The sequence below is a fragment of the Misgurnus anguillicaudatus genome, chromosome 24, assembly GCF_027580225.2.
Source record: "Misgurnus anguillicaudatus chromosome 24, ASM2758022v2, whole genome shotgun sequence".
In the NCBI taxonomy this organism is placed as follows: domain Eukaryota; kingdom Metazoa; phylum Chordata; class Actinopteri; order Cypriniformes; family Cobitidae; genus Misgurnus; species Misgurnus anguillicaudatus.
In genome coordinates this window covers 5,697,990-5,721,308 of record NC_073360.2, presented here as the reverse complement: position 1 = coordinate 5,721,308, position 23,319 = coordinate 5,697,990, and the positions used below count along the sequence as shown (strand labels likewise).

The following is a 23,319-nucleotide window of genomic DNA, read 5'->3' as shown; positions in this document are numbered from 1 at the left end:
ATATCAATATTAAAGCATGAACAAGATCATTTAAAGTAAGATTCTAAAATATTTTCGTTTATTATTATAAATATATTGGTTTATATTTGGTTTATACCAAAAATTAAAGCATTTATTGGTTAGGATTACGGGTTGGTGTATGAGTGCTTTTATTCTTCACATCATGCAGCATTCATTTAATAATTTAATATTATAACACAGGTCTGTTGAATGCTTTATTCTGATTGGTTGAGAAATGTTCCATGGGTGTTGATTATTTTTCTGTAAACCGCACACCTAACCTGTCAAATGTCTTAAAAAATGGACCAGAGCAATATGTTTCAACTGTGGTATAAACTGAATAATTGACTCCGTTCCTTTGAATTATTTGAAAATAATGCACACCCATGGTGCGAATATCACCTTGGGTGTGCATTATTTTCTTATAATTCAACGGCCCATCATTAATTATTCCTTACTTAGAACGCGTTTCAACCAATCAAAATGAAGGACCAGAACTGCCCGTTTTATATTATGTTTTTGAGAAACAAAGTCTTGACAAGGTAGTTTTCTCCAACTATGCATCGTACTATAGTTGTTCAGCAGTGAGTTACGTCATTGTTCGAGAAATGCACACCAGGTGACCACACCAAAAAAAGCAACTTGATCAGGAAAAGGTGCATGCCATAACAGGTAAGATGTCATTTTGGTTTGATTGCTGCAGTCCCGACATAGTTGCTTGTACTTGTAAATGTGGTATATTCTGTAGGCTTTCTTTAAAGGGACAATAAGTAGGATTTACCCCCATCTAGTGGTGAAATTCTATTTTGCATTCATACGAACAGGGCTCTTTAGCGCCTTGACTTTCCAAATGCGTGTTGCAACTACGGTAGCCGTTATGTAATCACTGATCTCCTTGTACGTTTCGGCTGGTTCACGTGTTCTGAATGAAAACTCGTTGTGGAAACACGTTGGTAGGTTAGTGCTTTTTGTCCCTCTCTGCTATTATAGTTTATCAATACGGCAGAACGATATGAATGCCTCCTTGGACTTACCCGTTCAATGTAAGTAAAGAGGAGAAATTCTAAGTTTACAAAGAAAAGTCAGATCACTGGCAGAGGTCATTTGACACCAACGAGGACATATTTATGAAAAAAGACATTGATTTTGATTTATAAAACACTTAAAACCCTACTTACTGTCCCTTTAAAGCTCTTCCACTATTCTTGGAGATTTACAAATATTTAAATGTTATCCTCAATGTGTGTTAATCATGTTTTAGATGTAGCTTTCTTTTGGTGACAACCAATGTTGTTTGTATGTGGTATGAACCAAAGTATTTTGTTTTTGCAGAATTTCCTAACACAACTCCAGTTGATGTGCGGAATTGCCTACAACGCAAACGCAACAACAAACAGTTAGGAAATAAAGGTGTGTTTGTGGAATATATAAATTATATATACAGGTGCTGGTCATATAACTAGAATATCATCAAAATGTTGATTTATTTCACTAATTCCATTCAAAAAGTTAAACTTGTATATTATATTCATTCGTATTCATTTTATACACTGCTTTAAATTGCATTTTACCCTATTAACACAGAAAAATATTAACTAAATACTCACAGACATCTATTTTTGAGGCCTTTGTAACGTAAAATTGCATGATAGAGAATTTCCTCTGATGCAACGCTAACTACGGCAAGTCTAGAGGGACACACTTAAAACATTAGTTTTACTATGGCCACTGGGTGTCGCTATGGGGCTGTTTTTCTGAGGTCAGCACACCTTGCTTTGAATTGGTCTAATAATCATCAAAATTAAAAGAAATAAACATTTGAAATATATCAGTCTGTGTGTAATGAATGAATATAATATACAAGTTTAACTTTTTGAATGAAATTAGTGAAATAAATCACATTTTTGATGATATTCTAATTATATGACCAACACCTGTATAATATTTTGTGACTTTTTATTTCCATGTACAATATAATGTACTTGCACATTACATTACTTGTGGGGCGGCAGTGGTCGAGTGGTTCATGTAGGTTGTCTACAAATCGGAAGGTTGGTGGTTCAATCCCCGGCTCCACCCGACCAAGTGTCGAGGTGTCCTTGAGCAAGACACCTAACCCCAGCTGCTCCCGACGAGCTGGATGGCGCCTTGCATGGCTGACACCGCCGTCGGTGTATGAATGTGTGCGTGAATGGGTGAATGTGAGGCAATATGTAAAGCGCTTTGGATGGCCATAGGTCTATGAAAGCGCTATATAAATGCAGTCCATTTACCATTTACCATTTACTTGCATAATAAATGACTGTGCGCATGAAGAATAAAGAAATAAAATATTAGAATTGGAATTACAGTTTTTGTTAGTTAATACTTGGATTATTTCTGTCATTTATGAACTATCCAGCCTGGTCTTATTGTTTAAGGAACAGAATAAGACATTTATATCAATTAATCATAAAATGGCCATGATTTGTCAGTAGACATTAAGAAATCATTTTCATTTCAAATACTTATATCACTGACAACAGTGGTCTGGCCAGGATATTGTCATTTAAAAAGTGAAGTTGCAGCCACAAGTTTTGTGATTGCAATACCAGTTTTGGCCACAATCCTACATACTGTTCCTTTAATACATGGTATAACTTAAAGGCGGAGTCCACGATGTTTGAAAAACGCGTTGGAAAAGGAGACGGGCCGACTACCAAAACACAATTATAGCCAATCAAATCAAATCAAATGCCGGGTTGCGTATGTGTGGGGCGGGTCTTTCAACAGAAGGTCCAGATTCTATTGGGGTAGGGGCGTGGTTGTTTAGGTGCTTTCAAATATCAACATTGGCTTTCAAACATCATGGACTCCGCCTTTAACTTTCAAAAACACAAAAATTTAATAGAACATTACCACCCTAACCCTACCCCGAACCTTACCCCAAACCCTTTTTACAACAACAAAAATTGTACAAATATGGAATGTGTTATTTTTGTATTATTCAATTTAACGGACAGAAATGTGTAGGAAAATCTTAGTAACAATATAACATTTAAAAGATATTTTAAGCCACTTAATACAGTCCTACCCTTAAACCTACCCAAAACAGTTTATTAAAATCATGGACTGTTAGAAATAAAAAGCATAACAGACAGACAAGTGTAATCACAATACTTTATTTATTACAAAATGTCAAAAACAGTACAAAAAGTAGTTAAAATGAGGATGTGCTGCAGAGAAATATTAAAGTTATTAATCCACGATGACGCTAATCCAGTTTATCTCTTTGAAGGTGCGCATTTTTAAATTTCAAAAGTACATCGACTGAAAGATGACAACGTCGCATTACTGTGATGTAGCACGCAAGAGCCAATGAGCGTTTGATATTACTGCCGTAAAGCAATGTGGCGTAAAGCTTCTTGAGGCGCAATATTTGAATTTAAATTCATAACAAACACAAGATTTGATGTTTACGGTCGCTGATGAGAAATGGGATCAAGATCACTGTATAAAGGGCTGAATCTGAATTTGTTCCTCGCAATCGTATGAATTTTAATAATGTGGATTACAACGAATGAAAAAAATTAACATCGTTTGTGAATTTATGTTGTGGTTTGGTGTCATTATTATTGCATAGGAGAAAACACTTTTTGTGTGTGAGAACATGAAACTAAACTTTAGATTTATTTTACTCCAATGTCACCTTAGGGGCTCGGTACTTAAACAAATATCTCGTCGAAAATAACAAATGTTTTGGTTTCCTAGGTAATCTACGTGTTGTTTATTTTGCTTGTTATATAAATAAACTACTTTAAAAGGACTTTGTTGTTATTAATTCTACCGGAAGTTAAGCGTTTTCCACGAAAGCCACTTGTTTATGTTGTTACTGCTATAGTGTGCCACAAATATTTAGTTCTCCAAAGTACATATAAATAAATTGTGCTGACGTATAAAAAATTTTCACTAGAGAATATGCATTATTTTAAATATTGGAATTATTTTGATTTGGTGAAGTCACCTTTTTAAAACTGGTCTATGATTAAAGCATGTAAATTTCACAGATCCCTCTTCATATTTGATCATGTAACGAAATGGGAATTGTTATGAAACCATGGTACAAACACAAAAGGATCCTCAACCTTTTAACCACAGAGCGTATCCACCCAAAGCAGGAATGCAGTACAGCTGGTTCACACGCTATCATATGGTCCCGCTCGGCTCTACTAAATAGACACAAACATGGATACAAAAATTGAGCTCTTTGGCTTTGGACTGGCTAGTGCGGGCTGGTTTTGCACTATTCTCACAAGGTTTTTGCCCATGTGGAACGTGAGCGGAACGGCGGACAACACAACCACCACACTTCCATTATACTGGGATGGAGTTTGGCTAAACTGGCAGCATCACAGCACTGGCAGCTTGCACTGCACTTTCTATCAGTCTCTCCTGTCTCTAACCGAGCATTTCAACACCTGGAAAATCCTCCTCGTCGTGTCTATAGGAATCGGATTCCTCGCCATTGCGGCTTACCCTGTAGGGTGGATAAGATATCCGAAGAACATACTGTTTAAAGCGGCTTCTGGGCCGGGGTTTGTAATAGGTGGGCTGGTGTTAATAGTGGTGCTGTCCTGGGCTACACATTTAACAAAGGGTGATTTGGACATAAGTGTTTCCCTGACACAGGAATGTGCAGCAGGGATATACACCGGCTGGGTGGGCACGGGACTGCTTTTGGTGGGTGGTGGAGTGCTAAGCGCTATTTGCTGTAAAGAAGTCCGGAAGCAAAGAAAGGAAAGGAGACCTGCACAAACTTTAGAGCTTGGGGTACAGGATCCCCTCAACACCATCAACAGTAGTTCATTTATACAAACCCCTCTTCATACATGATTTCATTTATGGATTGATTCGGGTAGTTAAATCAGATAATGCTTCTATTGAAGCATTTTTTTACAAGTATCTGTTTATAGATGATCGATTGGTCTCGTTGAATTTTTTCCATTGTTGGACAAACACAGAAGAACTTTTGTTCTCACTTCTGATTTAGGGTTTGGCAATTGCCATGTTTACATCTTTTTTCCTATTGGCATCTTTACAAATACTTTATAGTTAGTGATATATCAGCCAATATTTGGCTCTAAGTGATTTGCCTGCTTGGCAAGTAGCACAAACTTTATATTTTAGTCCACATTATTGTATACATATTGTGCAAAATGTGTTCTTTTAAAATCTGCAATTTTAGGACCGTCTTATTTCTTAATCCTAAACTGTATTGTATATATTATACATTGTTTTGTGTGCCTGCTCACTAAATATTTGCATGGGCAATTATTTATAAATAATGGGTCGAATTCTTCAAATACTTCTACAATACTTCAAATGTTACAATTCAAATACTTGAATTATAATCACAACTAAGTGGGGTAGTAGTCTTGTTTTATTTGCAAAAAATATATATTTTTCTGAAATACACTTTGAAATATTTTTACAAAAATAAATTTTTCACCCATATATTTTTGGCCAATATTTGAATATTTTTTTAATATATTTATTTCTTCATTTCAAACCAAGGAAATATATTCACGTCGCATTAGAAGAAAAATGTAGTTTGTGTTACAAAACGTAATATATTTAAAATATATTTTGGCCAAGAATACATTTTTGCCATATAGGTTGTAAAATTAGAAATGTATTTGTTGCCCCTGAAATACATTTTTAATAACATGTTAATTTATATTTCAAATAAAAAAATATATTTAATTAGGCTTTACTTTCTACAAAATGTATTTAGCATATATTTAAAACTTGGCCAGAGAAATTTATTTTTTGCAGTATGGGTAAAGTCAGTAAATAATGGGTAAAGCTCAGTTGTTTGAGCATGCGTTAGCAAGACAAGCAAGATTGCTTCAAAGAATCTTTAGTGCAAGTGCTAATTCACAGAGTAATACTGTTGACAGTACATAACAGCTTAACAATTGCCCTTATGGCAGGTATAACTGACTTCTCTACAAAGAAAAAAGTGAAATAAAATTCATATTTTCCAAAGCATGTTTGTCTTGTCTTTAATTCAAGAATAATGAAAAATGGTGATGCACAGTTCTGTCTCTTGCTGCTTTGCCAGTATATTGGCACAGGTGCGTAGACTGAGGATCAGGCTGCACATCTATACAAGGCTCCTCTATTTTCCAAGTTGTGCATTATAATGTCACAGGACATGTTTGATGCAACCCTCAGGCTTTTAAGACACTAAAATCATCTCTTTATTTGCACAAGAGTCATTTAATTGCATGCCCTTGTCTTAGCTAGAGCTGCATTGTAGCCTAACGGGTTTGGTGTCCAGGGTGTGGGTTGGAGAGGCATAACCCCTGTTCCCAAGATCCTGTCATAATCCCCTGTATAATGAAAAACTGCAGTTCTGTTAGGCCCAACATCCCCTGACATGTTCCCTTACCAGAGTCAAATAATATGTATGGGACCCTGAAAAGTCATGGACTAATACTGGCCATTAGACTTGTATGTTGTGACGTGGCCCATTGAGTCCCAGACCATATAAGATCTATTAATTAATCCATTATTAATCTGAAATATTAAAAATCTTAACAGTACTTTACCTGCACGGCAGATGTCATCAGCATCTGACTGCGGTTGTGGGCTCCTTGCTGCTGCATTTTGCAATCAAAAGAATTAAACATCTTTAGAAATGCTCTAACATTCATTTCCAAAGCCCAGTACGGTAATGTGCATTTAACCTCCACTATGTAGAAAATGTATGGTTTAAAATGTGACAGTCTCACCGTTATATTAGTAGATTTCTAGATTCATCTTGGTACAACGCCAGAGATCGGCAAAGTTCAGATGCTCACATATGAGGTCAAATTTGGCAGCGTTGAACATTAAAATCAGGTGACTGTTGCATATCATGATTTTGTCAGCCCTCTATGTGTTTCATGTGACAGGATCATGGCAGCTCTTATTGTTGACTTGTTTTTGTGTGGAGAGTCACATGGCCTGTGTTTTGTGTGCCTTGTGCTCTCTTGTCCTAAGTCTTGAACCCAACCCCTTGTTAATTATTCATTTTTAGTTAACGCCCTGTGCATCCTTGTTCCCTAGTTTAGTTCTCTTCTATTTAATGCCATTGTGCCTGATGTCTTGTGAGTCTTTTAATGCCGTTGTGTGTTTCTGTCTTGTCTCGTCCTACCCTGCTAGTGTCATGTCGTGTTATATTATTTGCATTATTGTCATTGTTGCACCCTCAAGGGTGTTTATGTTTTTTTAATAAAAGTCTTTTGTTCAAGAGCTATCTGCAATTGGGTTCTGTCTCCCCCACAAATGACAGTTGCTTATGTCATTTTCATTGTTTATATACTTTATGAATTTAAATTACATTCATTTTATAACACATTGCACTTGTTGCACAAATGCATTAAAGCAACACTATGTAGTTTCCATGTAAAAATGACTTGCAGCTCCCCCATGTGGTTGAAAAGCGTATCTGGTGCCTGGTATCAGACACTCTTCTGCAGGCGGGGGGGGGGGGGGGGGGGTGTGTTTCCAACCCGCCACCCCCCCTTTCAGAGTGTGCTTGTAACAGCTAGGAGGCTGCTCAGGTTGCAGCAACAGTACAATTTGTCCAGTTAAAAGTTGTTCTATCACTGAAATAATTTTAGAGAGATTATTTAAAGGTAAAAAACTACATAGTGTTGCTTTAATGGCACAATTTAACAAGTCATTAAACAGAATACAATGTACATAAACAAAAAATCCAATGTCAGATATGATGCCAATATGTCATTATTCTGATTGAATTAATTAAGTATTTGACATAAAAGTTAGTTAAAACATCTATTTTGGTGGTTTTCACATGACGGCAGGGGGCTCAAAGTGGGAGTGCCTAGGAAAAAACTGAATGTTAAAATATTTCTTTTAATGTCTGTTTATGCACAAATTTCTGTAAGCTGTGCACACTGTGCCCTCTTAAAAAAATTATGCATGACGCCCCTGGCTACCGTAGTTTTGTTAGTGAGGGATGCATTTGAAAAATCCTTTCAGCTGTGTTTTAGTGTTTCTAACAGCCAGATGGTGCCAGAGCAGTACTTACAGAAAGAATTTATTTAGCTGACAACAAACATGTGGATTTAATTTTACTTTTTTGTTCTGCCAGTTTAATGTGCTTTGTCTTTCAGTCTTTATTCATTTGGACTTTATAAATGATTAATTATATTTTATCACATATAGTTAAGTTACATTTCACATGCACACACACACAGTCTCAACCTGCCAACCGTGAGACTTGAACCTGTGACCTTCGGGTTACAAACCCAAGCCACACAGTTTAATTGTTCAGTCACTCTGATACCCACACACAGATGATATTATGCATACTTCACTTCTTTCTGGTACTGTCCCAACTGCACTTAAAACTGCTGTTATAACATATATTCTTAAGAAACCTGGGACAGACACAAAGAATTTGGATAATTTTCGACCGATTTCAAATCTACCATTTTTGTCAAAAATCCTGGAAAAAATTTTGCTCTTCAGCTCCATGAACATCTGTCTTGTAATAATTTATATGAGCAGTTTCAATCAGGGTTTCATGCTCTTCATAGGGTTGAAACTGCACTTGTAACGATTTCTAATGATCTGTTACTAGAGGCTGATGCTGATACTTATACTTCTTGACCCTAGTGCAGCATTTGAGACCATTTCGCACCCTATACACTTGAACATCTGGAATCCATAGGAATTACTGGTACGGCCTTAAAGGAATAGTCTACTCATTTTCAATATTAAAATATGTTATTACCTTAAAGGGGACATTCCAGAAGACATTTTTAAGATATTAAATAAATCTTTGATGTCCCTTGAGTACATATGTGAAGTTTTAGCTCAAAATACCATATAGGTAATTTATTGTGGCATGTTAAAATAGGCAATTTATGGGGCTGAGCAAAAATGCACCGTTTTTGTGTGTATCCCTTTAAATCCAAACGAGCTGCTCAGGTGGGCGGAGTCTCAAGCGCTGGCGCTGTAGACAGAGCATCGAGGGAGATTCTCTCACGAAAGAAGTTAGTGAGAGCGATGTTTAGCATTATATATTTGAAGTTTAAAAAGTCAATTATCTGTTTTATGCATACTAAATACATGTTTATCAGCAGATGGGGAACATTGTGGAATAAAAATAAAGACTTAAGGTCTCATGTTGCCCTTGTTTTAAACAGGCATAATGAGTTTCAGCATGTTACAATAAAATACACGTCCACAAACACTCAGAAGTTTGCTTTTTGACCAAACCACACGAGCACATTTAAATGATCTGTAATAAAACAACACGTTTAATGCTTAAACTTTAGAGAAACAGATCAAATGACATGTTTAAGTTTATTGTGTACACATATTGAACACATTCGCGTTTCTGTCAGTCTCTCATCTATTTTGTAACTCCTCATTCATTTGAAACTTCAGAGAAACATTAAACAACATATTTACTTATTGTGTATGATAGTGAATACGCGTTGTTCACTCACTCTGTCTCGTGGAGTGCATTAATCCTCGTGTTCATTTATATAAACTTCAGAGAAACATATTAAACAACATAACTTACTTGAAAGCGAACCGTCGCATTGCTCTCTCTCTCGTTCGTTCGCTCACTCGCTCTCTCTCTCTTGCACTAAGGTAACGTTAATCCTTTAGAACGTTAATTCAATCTTTAGAAAGATTATTAAAACTACAAGTTATAAGATTGTAGGCTCCTGTTTGTGTTTGATGGAATACAAACGCGTCGTGCTGTCAGTCATTCTTTCTCTCTGTCTATCGCACTCGAGGTAGCATCATGGTTGGATAGCGCAGTTGAAGGGGCGGTATCATTATAATTGGAGCCCTTACCTACGTCATGGGGGGAGCGAAATCCGCATGACCTATTTATTCACATGCTTGCAGAGAGAGCCTTACCAAAACAAAGTTACAGGGTTGCTATTTTTCATGTTTTCTGGGTTGGTAGAAGCACTGGGGACCCGATTATAGCACTTAAACATGGAAAAAGTCTGATTTTCATGGAATGTCCCCTTTAACTAAGAATTGTTGATACATCCCTCTATTATCTGTGTGCATGCACATAAGCGCTGGAGCGCGCTGCGACGCTTCGATACCATTTAGCTTAGCCCCATTCATTCAATGGTACCATTTAGAGATAAAGTTAGAAGTGACCAAACACATCAACGTTTTTCCTATTTAAGACGAGTAGTTATACGAGAAAGTTTGGTGGTACAAAATAAAACGTAGCGCTTTTCTAAGCGGATTTAAAAGAGGAACTATATTTTATGGCGTAATAGCACTTTTGGGAGTACTTTGACTCGCCTGAAAAGTCTGCTCCCCTTCTCCCTTTCATAATGGGAGAGGGAGGGTGTTACTGCGCCGAGTCGAAGTACTCCCAAAAGTGCTATTACGCCATAAAATATAGTTCCTCTTTTAAATCCGCTTAGAAAAGCGCTACGTTTTATTTTGTACCACCAAACTTGCTCGTATAACTACTCGTCTTAAATAGGAAAAACGTTGATGTGTTTGGTCACTTCTAACTTTATCTATAAATAGTACCATTGAATGAATGGGGCTAAGCTAAATGCTATCAAAGCGTCGCAGCGCGCTCCAGCGCTTATGTGCACGCACACAGATGATAGAGGGATGTATCAACAATTCTTAGTTAAGGTAATAACATATTTTAATATTGAAAATGAGTAGACTATTCCTTTAAGCTGGTTTCCTTCAAATCTCACAGATTGCATTCAATTTGTACAACTTAAACAGTTTAAATCAAAACCTACTTATTTTGTCACTGGTGTTCCCCAGGGCTTTGTTTTAGGACCTATTCTGTTTATTATTTATCTTTTACCAACTGAGAATATGATATTCATTTTCATTGTTATGCTGACGACACCTAACTTTACCTGTCTTCTAAACCTTATTCAAAGTTTCCCTCTTCTGCTCTTGGTGAGTGCTTTAGTGAATTAAAATTGGTTTATAAGTAATTTACTAAAATTGAACAACAGTAAAACAGAAATCCTTAATTCTTGTTGGTTCAAAAAATACAATAACTAAGTCAGATATTTCTTCTATAGTAATGGATAACTGTTCTGTTTATCTATCGAATCAGGTCAGAAGTTTGGGTGTCTTTCTTGACACAACACTGTCTTTTGAATCACATTAATAGAGTTACCCGTTCTGCTTTCTTCCATATTCGCAATAGAAATCGTCTGCGTCTTGTCCTTTCACTCAAGTTTCACGCTTGTGCATGCTCTTGCAACATCATGAATTTACTATTGTAATACTTTGTTTTATGGGCTTCCCTCCACATCTTTCAATGAATTACAGTTACTACAAAATGCTGCAGCTCGAGTCTTTACCAAAACTTCCACTTTTGAACACATTTCACCTGTTTTACAGACTTGCACTGGCTCCCACTTAAATTGCGTTTAAATGTTTAAATTTTACTTTTATCTCCACCAAGATTTGCTTTTGCACTTACACTTGTTCCGCCATGCATTCTGACAACTTTTATGGGGTCACGAGCTTTCGGCTACCCCATCTACAGAACTCTCTTCCTGTAGAAGTTCGCAACAGTTCTTGTCTCTCAGTTTTTAAATCTCGTCTTAAAACGTTTCTGTTTAGGGAGGCTTTTATGTTATTTAATTGTTGTTTAACATGTTTGTTGCTTTATTGGTTTCATTGTTTAATGTCTTTCTTATGGATTTTGCAAGGTGTCCATGAAAGGCAACTTTAAATAAAATGTATATTTATTATTTATGCTCTCTGGCTTCCGCTTATGACGTCAGGCCCAACCAGTAGTTGAATTTCATATATACATACTCAGACGTCGTCACGCTGTAGGCATTCCCAAAGCATCACTACGCCAATGCAGCGCGAGTTCCCTCAAAAAGGGAACTAACCATTAGGCCTTGATTGCCCCATAAACACATGTATCACACAGTAAGGCATTATTGTAAAAAATTATATCAAATGAACATTTTCTGAAGTTTGTTTATTATCTGTATCTCTTGGGAAACCATGTGTGCAGCTGTCACGATCCTAGTCAGTTCTCCTGACGGTTTTCCCCAGTCATCTCTCTCTGGACTCCAATTTCCATCATCCTCCACACTTCTCACCTGTTTTGTGTTTAACATCATCCTCACCTGCTAGCCATCATCCTGATCATCTCCACACTATTTATCTCTCTTGTTTACATTCAGTCCTTGGTCAGTTTTTAATGTTTTTTTTATAAGTGTGTTTACAGCCCGTCATTCTGTTTATGGTTTTGTTCGAGTTAAAGTTTATTCTTGTTTCTGTTACTCCTTGTCTCTCTCAGGTCACATACTGTGACAGCAGAAAACAGAATCAATTAATTACCTGCAAACTTGTTCACAAACCCATTCAGACCATTTTGGTAAAAGTTTAATCATGTCTTCGAAAGAAATGGACTCAATAGAGTAAGTCATTTGCAAATTCCCCAGTTGAAATAGACCACAACCTTTTAATAAACTACTGTATGATATAACACATGATATCCCTGCTGAAAAAAACAGCATCAAACCAACATGGACCAGCATGGGAATTATGCTGGTCTATGCTGGTTTAGCTGGTGGTCACCAGCATACCAGCACCAAAAAACAACATATGCTGGTCTTGGTGGAATGCTGTTTTTTTCAGCAGGGATGAAACATCGCTCAGTGTAACAAAGTCTTTTTTTCATTTACCCGCCTATCAATTTAGTCTTAATATACAATAAGAATATACAACATGTTTAACCATATACTGCACCTATATGCATCATATCTTGCAAACAAGAGTTTTTTGGTTGAAATTGGTAAATTTTCTTCAAGCTCAGTTCCCGTCACTTGTGGGGTGCCCCAGGGCTCAGTTTTGGGTCCCATCTTATTTTGCTTATACTTACTACCCATTTTTGAGTCTCATAAAGTGTCATATCACATTTATGCTGATGACACTCAGCTTTATTTCCCGTTAAAATCAGGTACTGATTCAGTTTCCTCCCTACTAGCTTGCTTAGAAGACATTAAGGCTTGGATGGACAAAAATTTCCTTCAATTAAATCAGAAAAAGACTGATGTAATGTTGTTTGGTCCTTCACACCTTTTAAATAATATCAGCTCTACCCTAGGCCCCCTCCAAGATAACATTCGCGACAAAGTAAAAAATCTCAGAGTTACTCTTGGCCCAGAGTTAAAATTTGACAAACAAATTAACAAATTAATTAAGCCAGTTTTCTGCAGCTTAGGGGACTCCGTAAGCTAAAAAAAACATTCTGAGTTTTAGTGATTTGGAGACGGTTATTCATGCATTAATTTCAACCAGGCTGGACTACTGTAACGCTTTATATGCTGGAATAAATCAGTTATCACTTTCGCGATTGCAACTGGTACAAAATGCTGCGGCTTGTTTTTTGACAGGGACTAAAAAAAGAGAACATACTCCACCCAGATCTTCCACCCAGATGATACTTAACGTTCCAAAATCTAGACTTAAATCCAAAGGTGATAGGGCTTTCTCAGTTCTTGGTCCTAAGCTCTGGAATTCCCTACCTCTGTCTATTAGACTTTCTCCTACTCTTTTTACATTTAAATCTTCTCTTAAAACATATTTTTTCTCTCAGGCTTATGGGTAATTTTGATATTAATTTTGGTCTTAAATATTGTTTTACAGTGTATGATGTCTTTCTGTCTTAATTTTACTACTTTTGTTTACTAATTTTCTTTTGATATTTTATTAGTGGTATTTTTATGTAAATGTTGTATTTTGCATGTTGTGCAGCACTTTGGTCAGCATTTATGCTGTTTTAAAGGGGTATAAAAATAAACTTGACCTTGACCTAGACTGTACCTGATCCATCTCTTAAATCAATTTGTGTTCCTATTACTATTCTTATTCTATTCGTTTTCATTTTTGTTTTTTCCCAGCTGTTGATTTGCTTCCTTTACCTGTACAAAGACAACTTAAAACACAAATGATAGATAATTGCTTTGTGCTTTTATAACAGTTAAGCCATAAGGAGGTGCACTGAGAACGCAGGGTGCTATATTTCCCCTTATGAAAAAAGATTAACATGCTATCCTACAGCTAAATATATATTTTCAAAAAAATAAAAAAAAATTAAAGAACATAATTTAAGCGTGTTAAATTCAAATTTACAGAGCTTCTGTCATAACAGAGCAGCAGAGTCTGTATTTGTGTTGATCAGTTAAATTAAAGTAATTTTAAACTTTAAAACTGCATTTAAAGGCAGACAAATTTTTACACGTTCACTGTATGATTTAACGAAATACGAACAGTATTATATTATGAATTGAAATTTACGAAAAACAAAATACTCTCAATTTATTTGGGTGTTTATTCCACCCATGCTCACTTGTCTCCGTTTCCCTGTTTTTAAGAATTTAGACGGTGTAGTAAATAGAACCTATCCATTAAAATTGTGACTTTAATTTATTGCGCCATGCGTAATTGCGCATGGAAAGGCATTTCAGGGCTCAACGCAAATAATTTTTTATACTGGCCCAGTCGGGCCAGTGGTTCAGGTTTTCACTTGCCCTGCCAATATTTTCACTGGCCCCAATAAAAAAATTCAGTGTAAAATATTTAAAAATAATAATTCAAAAGTCAAATATAATTGTATACATATACAACAGACATGTTCCAACGAAAAAGGCTCCCAACTTTTCTGCTTTCCTGTAAACTAACAGCAAACTGTGCAACATCGTTTTTTTCGTTGTGTTTTACACAAATGTTTTAAATGTCTGCTTCCAAGATGTTAAATAATATACATTGATGAAAATATATTTTAGTGGCTAAGGGTAAAGCACTGGTCCGATCGGGCAAGTGACAATACTTTTTACTGGCCCGAACGTCTCTCACGCTTGCCCCGGGCCACTGGGCAGTCCTTTATGTTGAGCCCTGCATTTGCACTTCATTGCATATTTAGAAGGCCCAGCTGAAGTACTCACGGTTCACCACTGCTGTATACAAACTTTGTATAACAACGTATGGACATAACTACAGCGCGTAGTCGTCTGTCCATGGTGTCTGCTGTATGTTCCTCCTTTTTGTTTACTTCCGGTATTCCGTTGGAATTTCCCGCACGTTGATTCTGACCAATCGAGAAGCAGTTTAGGAAATACATGTGGCCAATAAATGATGTGGATCTTATCACATGACCGAATTTTGGTTCGTTTCAACTGGTGCGGATCAGAGCAATCAGTGTGGTGTGTAAAGGAACCAAAACTGCTAAAAAAGCTACAATGTATCATTTTTTGCTTTTGGTCTGGACCAAATGAACCAAACTACAGATGTGAAAACACCCTTACATTCAAGCTATTTTAAGGCATACAAATATTTTCACAGGAAGTATTCTTAAAATATAACATTTTCAAATATGATGATCAAATACGAGTTTTAATGGATACATTTATTCACTTTACTATACAAAAAATGTGGGTAAGGACTGGGTGAGTTGCTTAAGAGAAAATAAAGAAGAAGAGGTGGTTAAGTAGTGTGATGTCACTTTGTTGAAAAGATGCTATTCATTCCACTTAAATTCTTAACCCCCTTTGTTCTGTCTTCCTAAGACAAATTAATGTTGAATGGAATATGTAAGGAATAATTGACAATGGGCCGTCGAAAATAATGCATTAACGCAGGTGTGCATTATTTTCAATTATACCACAGGGCTGTTGAATGCTTTATTCTGATTGGCTGAGAAATGTTCCACTGGTGTTGCTTATTTTTCTGTAAAACACACACTTGACCTGTCAAATCTTTTCAAATAACCACCAGAGCAATGTCTGCAGTACCGTGGTATAAGAGGTATAATTGACTCCGGTCCTTTGAAATTAATGCACACCTGCGCTGCATTACCACCTTGAGTGTGCATTATTTTTTAATAATGCAACGTCCTGTCGTCAGTTATTCCTTACATAATTCTATGGAACGGAGTCAATTATTCCACCTATACCACAGACATTCCTAAGACATTGCTCTGGGGGTTATTTTAAAGGTCCTGTTCTTCCTGTGTTTTTGAAGCTTTGATTGTGTTTACAGTGCACAATATAACATGTGTTCATGCTTCACGTGTAAAAAAAAATGTTGTATTTTTCACACAATTGACTTATCTCTATAGCACTGTTTTCACTGTCCTCAAAATGAGCTGATGTCTTCATTGTTCTGTGAAGTCCCTCCTTCAGAAATACGTAACGAGTTCTGATTGTGTAGTTTAGTGTGTTGTGATTCGATAGCAGCTTAGCTTGCCGTTAGCTTAGCTGGCGACTGACGTATTCCTGTGGGCGGAGTTTAGTAAAAAAAACTCTTCTAGTGACATCATTAATGCAGGAAGAGGGCTGTAGTCCAAACTGGCAGTTCACTGTAGGTGAATTCTGTTAAAGAAAATATATCGCCTGGCAGTGAACGTTGAGCTTTATCATTTAACAGGTATTATTTCTGCTATTATAGCAACATTACACACTAACTAGGGTTTAAAAAATGGGATCAGGAAGAACGTGACCTTTAAGACATTTGATCGTTTATCAAAAAATGGTGCATACCTGTGCAGCATTTCTCAGCCATCAGAATAAAGCATTCAACAGCCCTGTGTTGTAATAGAAACTATTTAGAACGGAACAGAGACTGACGTTTACACACGTACAGTTTTCAAACACTAGCTGGCCTCCATTGCGCTTGCAAAGGTGCTTCTGGTAAGGCAAAACTGATGGCATCATTACTGTTCACAAATGAGAAGTTTACGTGGGACTGACAGGATCCTGACAGTCCCACATGTTTTGTGTGATTGCACATAGAGACAGAGCGCATCGCGTCATAACCTGAAAACCACGCCCACCGGGGGGGAAAGCAATCCAACCGTCTCCATTGAGTTTGTATTGCGAGAAGCCGCCTTCTTGTCATTTCTGGCTTATAACAAAAAACTGAATAATGCCTAAAAGCTGCTGTGTGACAATATGTACAGCTAACAAGCCAAAGAACCCAGAAATAAGTTTTTATAAGCTGTCGAGCCGTAAAACCCAGCCTTTAAGGAGAATAAAGTGGATCGCCGACTACGTTTCCCCCTATTGGACGCAGTTTTACTAATAGGAGTACTATGAAAAGTTGCCTGTTTCCATTTCTGTGTCTTTAAACGCTCGTTTTTTTGAAGTTGAAAGCTTATAAAAACGTATTTGGTTTGTTTGGGTTGTTAGATGTACACCTTGTCACACAGCAGCTTTTAGGTATTAATCTGTTTTTAAGTTTAATCTGTAAATAAGTTTTTATAAGCTGTCGACCCCAAAAAACGAGCGTTTAAAGACACAGAAATGGATACAGGCAACTTTTCATAGTACTTCTATTAGTAGAACTGCGTCCACCAGGGGGAAACGTAGTCGGCGATCCACTTTGTTCTCCTTAAAGGCTGGGTTTTACGGCTCGACAGCTTATAAAAACTTATTTCTGGGTTCTTTGGCTTGTTAGCTGTACATATTGTCACACAGCAGCTTTTAGGCATTATTCAGTTTTTTGTTATAAGCCAGAAATGACAAGGAGGCGGCCTATCGCAATACAAAGTCAATGGAGACTGCCGGACCGGTTTCCCCCCCGGTGGGCGCGGCCCTCAAATTAGCATAACTGCGCTCTGTCTCTATGGCCTTTGTTTTAGGCAGTGTGCTTCTTTGTCTCGTGTCTTGACCCCGCCCCCTCCTTTCCTCATTAATTCCTTGTTATTGTTTGATTCATGTCACCTGTTGCTCTCATTAGTTATCTCCTATTTAAAGCCTGTGGCTGAATCCCAAACCGCCTACTTCCATACTATATAGTATGTAAAAAGCGCTACTTTGCATACTATATACTATAGTATGGAAGTAGGCGGTTTGGGATTCAGCCCTTGTGTTTATTTAATGCCCTTGAATTATAAAGTTAAGTCTTCAGTCAAAGTTTAATGTGAAGTTTATTGTTAGTCTACTCTACTTTAGTCTAGTCTGTCTTATTTGTTTGCAAAGTTTTATGTTGTTTGCCCCCTCGTGGGTTTTTGTTTTCCTGTTTTCGTGTAATAAAAGTATTTTGTGTTCATTTGTTGTCTGCGACTGGGTTCTGTCCTACCGATCCTGACAGTATAGACCCTTTTACTGTTTGTACACAATGATGACGTAGCATGCGCGCATCTTGGCAACGGAAGTATGGCGAGAATCAGCCGCGTGTCAAGCAACACAGACACAGAAACTTATTTTTAAAAAGTTTACTTTATCAAATGGTATCGGGCTACCAGATCCGTGTACTATAGTGGAGTGGATAGAAGACATTAGCAGATGGCCTAATATAAATATAAAATATATACGGTAATAAAAATATACAAATATTAGTGCAACAATATTTTGATGCTGGGAACAAGTTAGAACAACTGGGGAACAACACCACTTCAGTTGCCAAAATGCGCGCGCAACTATTTGATCATGTGGACTGTAAAAGGGTCTATGGTGCCATCTGTTTCTTCCATATGTTGAAAGTGACCAAAAAAAGATCAAACTGTTGAAGATAACCCTATCTATCGATCAGAGGCCAGTATGCAATAATCCCAATCATCCAAAACACCCTGGCCATGCACAAATAACTACATAGAGCAGCCTAATGCAAAGTCCTTAGTAATCAAATCCTTATCCTAAAACACCTTAGACCCTTAATTTATCAACATCACGTTCCTCATAATAACCTGTTATTATATGGGTTGTCATCACAACCATGTATAGACTCACTATAAGCTATGGACATGAGAGCCAGTGTTTAGGTGATAGGATTTCTCTCCCACACAGACAGCCCTATGAAATATTCAAAGTCTAGTGTGCACACTAGAGAATCAGATGTCTCACACTGTTAACAACCTAAATAAAAAATATTTTTATTCTTGGCATTAATTTAATGGTTGTTAAGATACGGCTGTAATATCTGTCAGTAACAGTCAGAAGCAAATGTGATTATACTGTTGTGCAATTAACTTCATATACATTACATTTTACATTCATTTATTTAGCAGACGATTTTATTCAAAGTGACCTACAAACAAGGATGAATTTAACATTTTGCCTTAGGGGGTTATTTTCAATTACAATTTTCAAACAATTTTTTTTATCTGTATAAGGTGCTTAGGTCAAAATAATATTTTTGCTATTGATAATAAAAACTCATGTTGACTCATAATCGACTGATGTTGATTACTATCGTTAGCTTGAACCGCTAGATAAAAACGGGAATGTAGCATTGCGAGGTTGTTCATAAATATGGAAAAAAAAGTTTCAGTAGTTTGCTTCATCTTTCCTAATAATGATGGCAGGCAGTGAACCAGGTAGTGATTGACAATTTTCTAATTCAATTGCGTTGGGCATTGTCAGATTGACGGTAACCTAGCCCAATGGCGTTTAGGTGAATCATATTTAATAGGAATCTGGTGCCTCGGTCCTCCTTATGGCATAAGTAACTAATTTTAATGAGTGTTTTAGGGTATATTTGCGTTTATTTACATAATGCGATTGGATTAACTACAAGAGAATTGGAATTACGCCTTATACCTGCGAAGCACATCACCGCGTATCACCCGCAGATAATGGAAAATGGGTAAAGAGGTGGGATGTAGGTGGAGCTGAGGTGGCTGGTTCCTGAAACCATGCCCGCCTAGCTTAACGGTAGTGAAAGAAGTGACAGTTTCCCTGTCATTCTAGTGGCCACGCCCTTAATTATTATCTAATGCAATTTACAATGCATTCAATTTATACATTTTCTTATATCAAGTGTGTGTTCCTGGGATCGAACCCAGGTCTGGTGGTACTCATATAAACACCATCAGTGTACATTTAACACAAGTGATTTTGCCTACCCAGTCTCACAAGGTTTCGTGATATAGTCATGTAATTTTTTTATTATTTTTTCGTGATATTATCACGAATTTGCGTGTTTTTTCGTGATCGTATAACGAACTCCTGTTTTCGTGTGATTATCACGTATTGGTTACTCAACTGCTTTTTCCTATTTTTAAACCATTGTCGCTTCGGTTTAGGGTTAGATTTGGTGCTTGAATTAGAATGTCACTTTATATATTGGTTTATACTCTTTTTTTCTGATTAATTTTTTTATATGTCGCCTGGCGTTAGGGTTAGAGTTGGGTTTGGGTAGGGATGTAATTTATGTAAATCTAACCCTAAACCGAAGCGACAATGGTAAGAAAATAGGACAAAACAGTTGAGTAACCAATACGTGATAATCACACAAACAGGAATATGTTATACTATCATGAAAATACGCAGAAATTCATGATAATTTCACGAAAAAAGAATATAACAACATTTCGTGAGACTGGGCTGGATTTGGCTGTGTATTGACCAAATAAATCAATAATTGAAGTGACCCATTTCACCCTGACTTAATATAGCTTCTAAATTACCATAGGCTATTTCGAAAGTCACAACTAAAGCAACATACTTGTGAGACTTACTCAAAAGTTATGCAAACAAAATGTATTACAGGTGCTAGAATGTAATAATATAGATAGGCATAGATGAATAATAAGAGTTCTGTAAATGGTAATGACATATCATGAGCCTCAAACACGATTGTTTCCTTCTCCTTATGTAAACCTTATGCATGTAAAAAAAAAACGTTGGAAAACAGACCAATCTCAACATAACACCAACTGTGATATTACAGTCACGATGTATGCCTCCAAAATTAAATTATACATTAAATTAATTACAATGTTGTTACAATGCTAAAACCAAACTTGTGACTGTTGAGTTAGCGCTATATGCTAGTTAATGCTATATGCTAGCGTTTAAGCTGAAGTTTTACTATTGACATTACAGTTACGTTTTGAAGGTACAAGAACAAACCACTCAAAAACATCTATTAACAATCTCCAAACAATTGATTATTCATTAAAATTTGTATCTTCATCGGATACAGACTCAAACATAAGATCTGTTTACACACACACACACACACACACACACACACTGAGCTACTCAAGGAACTGCTCTCAGAAACAGCCAATCAGAGAAGAGCACAACATTTTTATTAATGACTCTTTCAAATAAGGTAATAATAGACCATGTCCTTCTGAATGTAAATGGACATGTAAAACTGTTTCTGGATAATTTTTGCTCTTAATAAAGCCACATATGTAGATATCAGAGAACAATCTTCTCAAACAAAGTCAAACAAAGTCAATGGTTAGTTAAGACGTATTGTCTTATAGAAATTTTCCATCCTTGATTTGTTGCTATTCGTTGACTGAGCTCATAAATGTTTTAGGCTTTTGGGGAGGCGCATCAGTTACCATTGAATCTATCGCAGATCTTCATGTCTGTCCGATGATGACAACCTAATTGCAGTTATCTTCTCACAGAAAGGAAATTAATCAAGATGTTTTCTTTTAGCCAAATCTTCTGTGTCCAGTTATTTTATCTGTGGACGACTACTTCGCCTCTCTGTGTACTGCTAGCACAGTTAATCGAAACTCAACACTCTGTTGGTGATTAATAAAACATTGCGCAAAGTCCCGAAAGGCCATCCACACGAACCCTTTCAGCTGTATAAGTGGTGAAAGGCGACATAATCTACCCGGGACAAGATTTGGACTGAGATTGAAAGACACTTTGGGAGAGGTCCAGACAAAAGGGGACAGAAGGAGGACTCAAATGAGCGGCTGGTGGGACAGACAGTCTGAAAGCCTTTCAGCACAATGACGAGCGGACAAAGTTTAGCGCAGGTGATCTCAGAAATGCAGAATGAGATCAGAAAGCTGGAGAGTGAAAACAAAGTGCTCCGTGGACAGCTCGGACGGACACCTTCGACCTCAGACTCACTGAAGCCGGTTCCGATACCTACCAGCTCTCAACAAAAGAACGGATCGCAGGAAATCTCGGCCCATGCCAATCTGCGACGGAATTTGTCAGCACCGGTACTTGAAGGACAGTATAAAGGTAATAATCTTGAATTAATGAAACTTTAATAAGCATAGCTTTGACCCAAAAAAACAGCCAATTCACATAGGCTACTAGATATTTTAGAAACAGGCCGTTTTACAGAAACAACTCATAATTCTGTTATATCTGTTTAATTTACATTGACTGACTGTTTTAGTTAGGGTCCTTTTTTAAATGTGCAAATGAGTAGCTACTGTATATTTAACTACAAGTTGTCATTTCAATAAAATCAGTGAGAAATTCCATAAAATATCAACCATACCATGAAATTTTTTTAGATGTCAATATAGTGTTTTAAATACCAGTACGAGGTCTCTGAATTTTCTGATGTCTTGACTCTACTTGAGGGGTAAATTAAACACATAATTCATAGGCTACTGGTAATAAATACATTCTCTGAGAAATTATGAATGAATTTTTGACTAAAAAATTTTCGGTGAAACATTCACAAAATAAAGTAAAACAGTTGTTTCTTCGTTAAGTTGACTGGTTCAGTGAACCGCTTTGACAGATTCAGTGAGTGCATCGGGTCAATTGTTAAACTGATATTCAAACATTAAAGCTTTTATTTAGCCATAACTGGCATGTATACAGCATACTATACACATGTACTCAGAAATTCTTGGTATATTCTTAAACAGTGGCGTCCGGTAACTTCTTTTTTGAGGGTGTGTGTGTGGCTCATCATGTCAAATTATGTGTTTGGTGCGTCACGTAAACTTATGTGCATCACGCGTCATGTCAAAATTTGTGCCTGCTGCAGACGCTTCAATGGGTTTGTGATAAGAGACGCTCGCGTTTACAGATGCTAAATCTCATGTGTAATCAGGTTTGGGTCAAAAATATAAACAAATGACTTGAGTCGGGCGTCGGGCTTAATCTTTTTCGCTTAGTGAATTTTTTTTTATTAATCATCGCTGCTGTTCACCATAAAGAAAGTCTGGCTGCTGCGTGCAACGTGCATCATAGAGAGGGGCGGGGGCAGACCTGACGCCCCTGCGTGCACACCTTTAGCCTTGAGAAGAAGATGGAGTTGGTGAAAAGGAAACTTGCCGCAGGTGAATTCACTGTTGCTACTACAGGAGTGGGAAAATCAGAGGTCTGGAAAGTGTTTATATATTTAAAGTTGATTGTTTCAGTTGTTTGTATTGTTAAAAGTCATGAACATTAAATGTTGATTTGAATTCCCATCTGCTGGTCAACATAACACCAACTGTGACGTTACAATTGAGATGCACGCCCCAAAATTAAATTAATTACAATGTTATTACAATGCTAAAAACAAAGTTGTGAATGTTGAGTTAGCACCAGTGTTGGGAACATTACT

General features: G+C 36.9%; 1 protein-coding gene across 1 annotated transcript; it reads left to right on the top strand.

Moving 5' to 3' along the window:
* The first annotated feature begins 4,133 nt into the window (after positions 1-4,133).
* On the top strand, positions 4,134-5,503 carry LOC129437297 (claudin-4-like). Its single transcript, XM_055195452.2, has one exon. The coding sequence runs from the start codon at positions 4,225-4,227 to the stop codon at positions 4,870-4,872; it is 648 nt and encodes a 215-aa protein (XP_055051427.2). The 5' UTR covers positions 4,134-4,224; the 3' UTR covers positions 4,873-5,503.
* Positions 5,504-23,319: the final 17,816 nt, after the last annotated feature.

Coding starts and splice junctions, on each gene's coding strand:
- LOC129437297 (XM_055195452.2), top strand. CDS start 4,225: ATGGATACAAAAATTGAGCTCTTTGGCTTTGGACTGGCTAGTGCGGGC.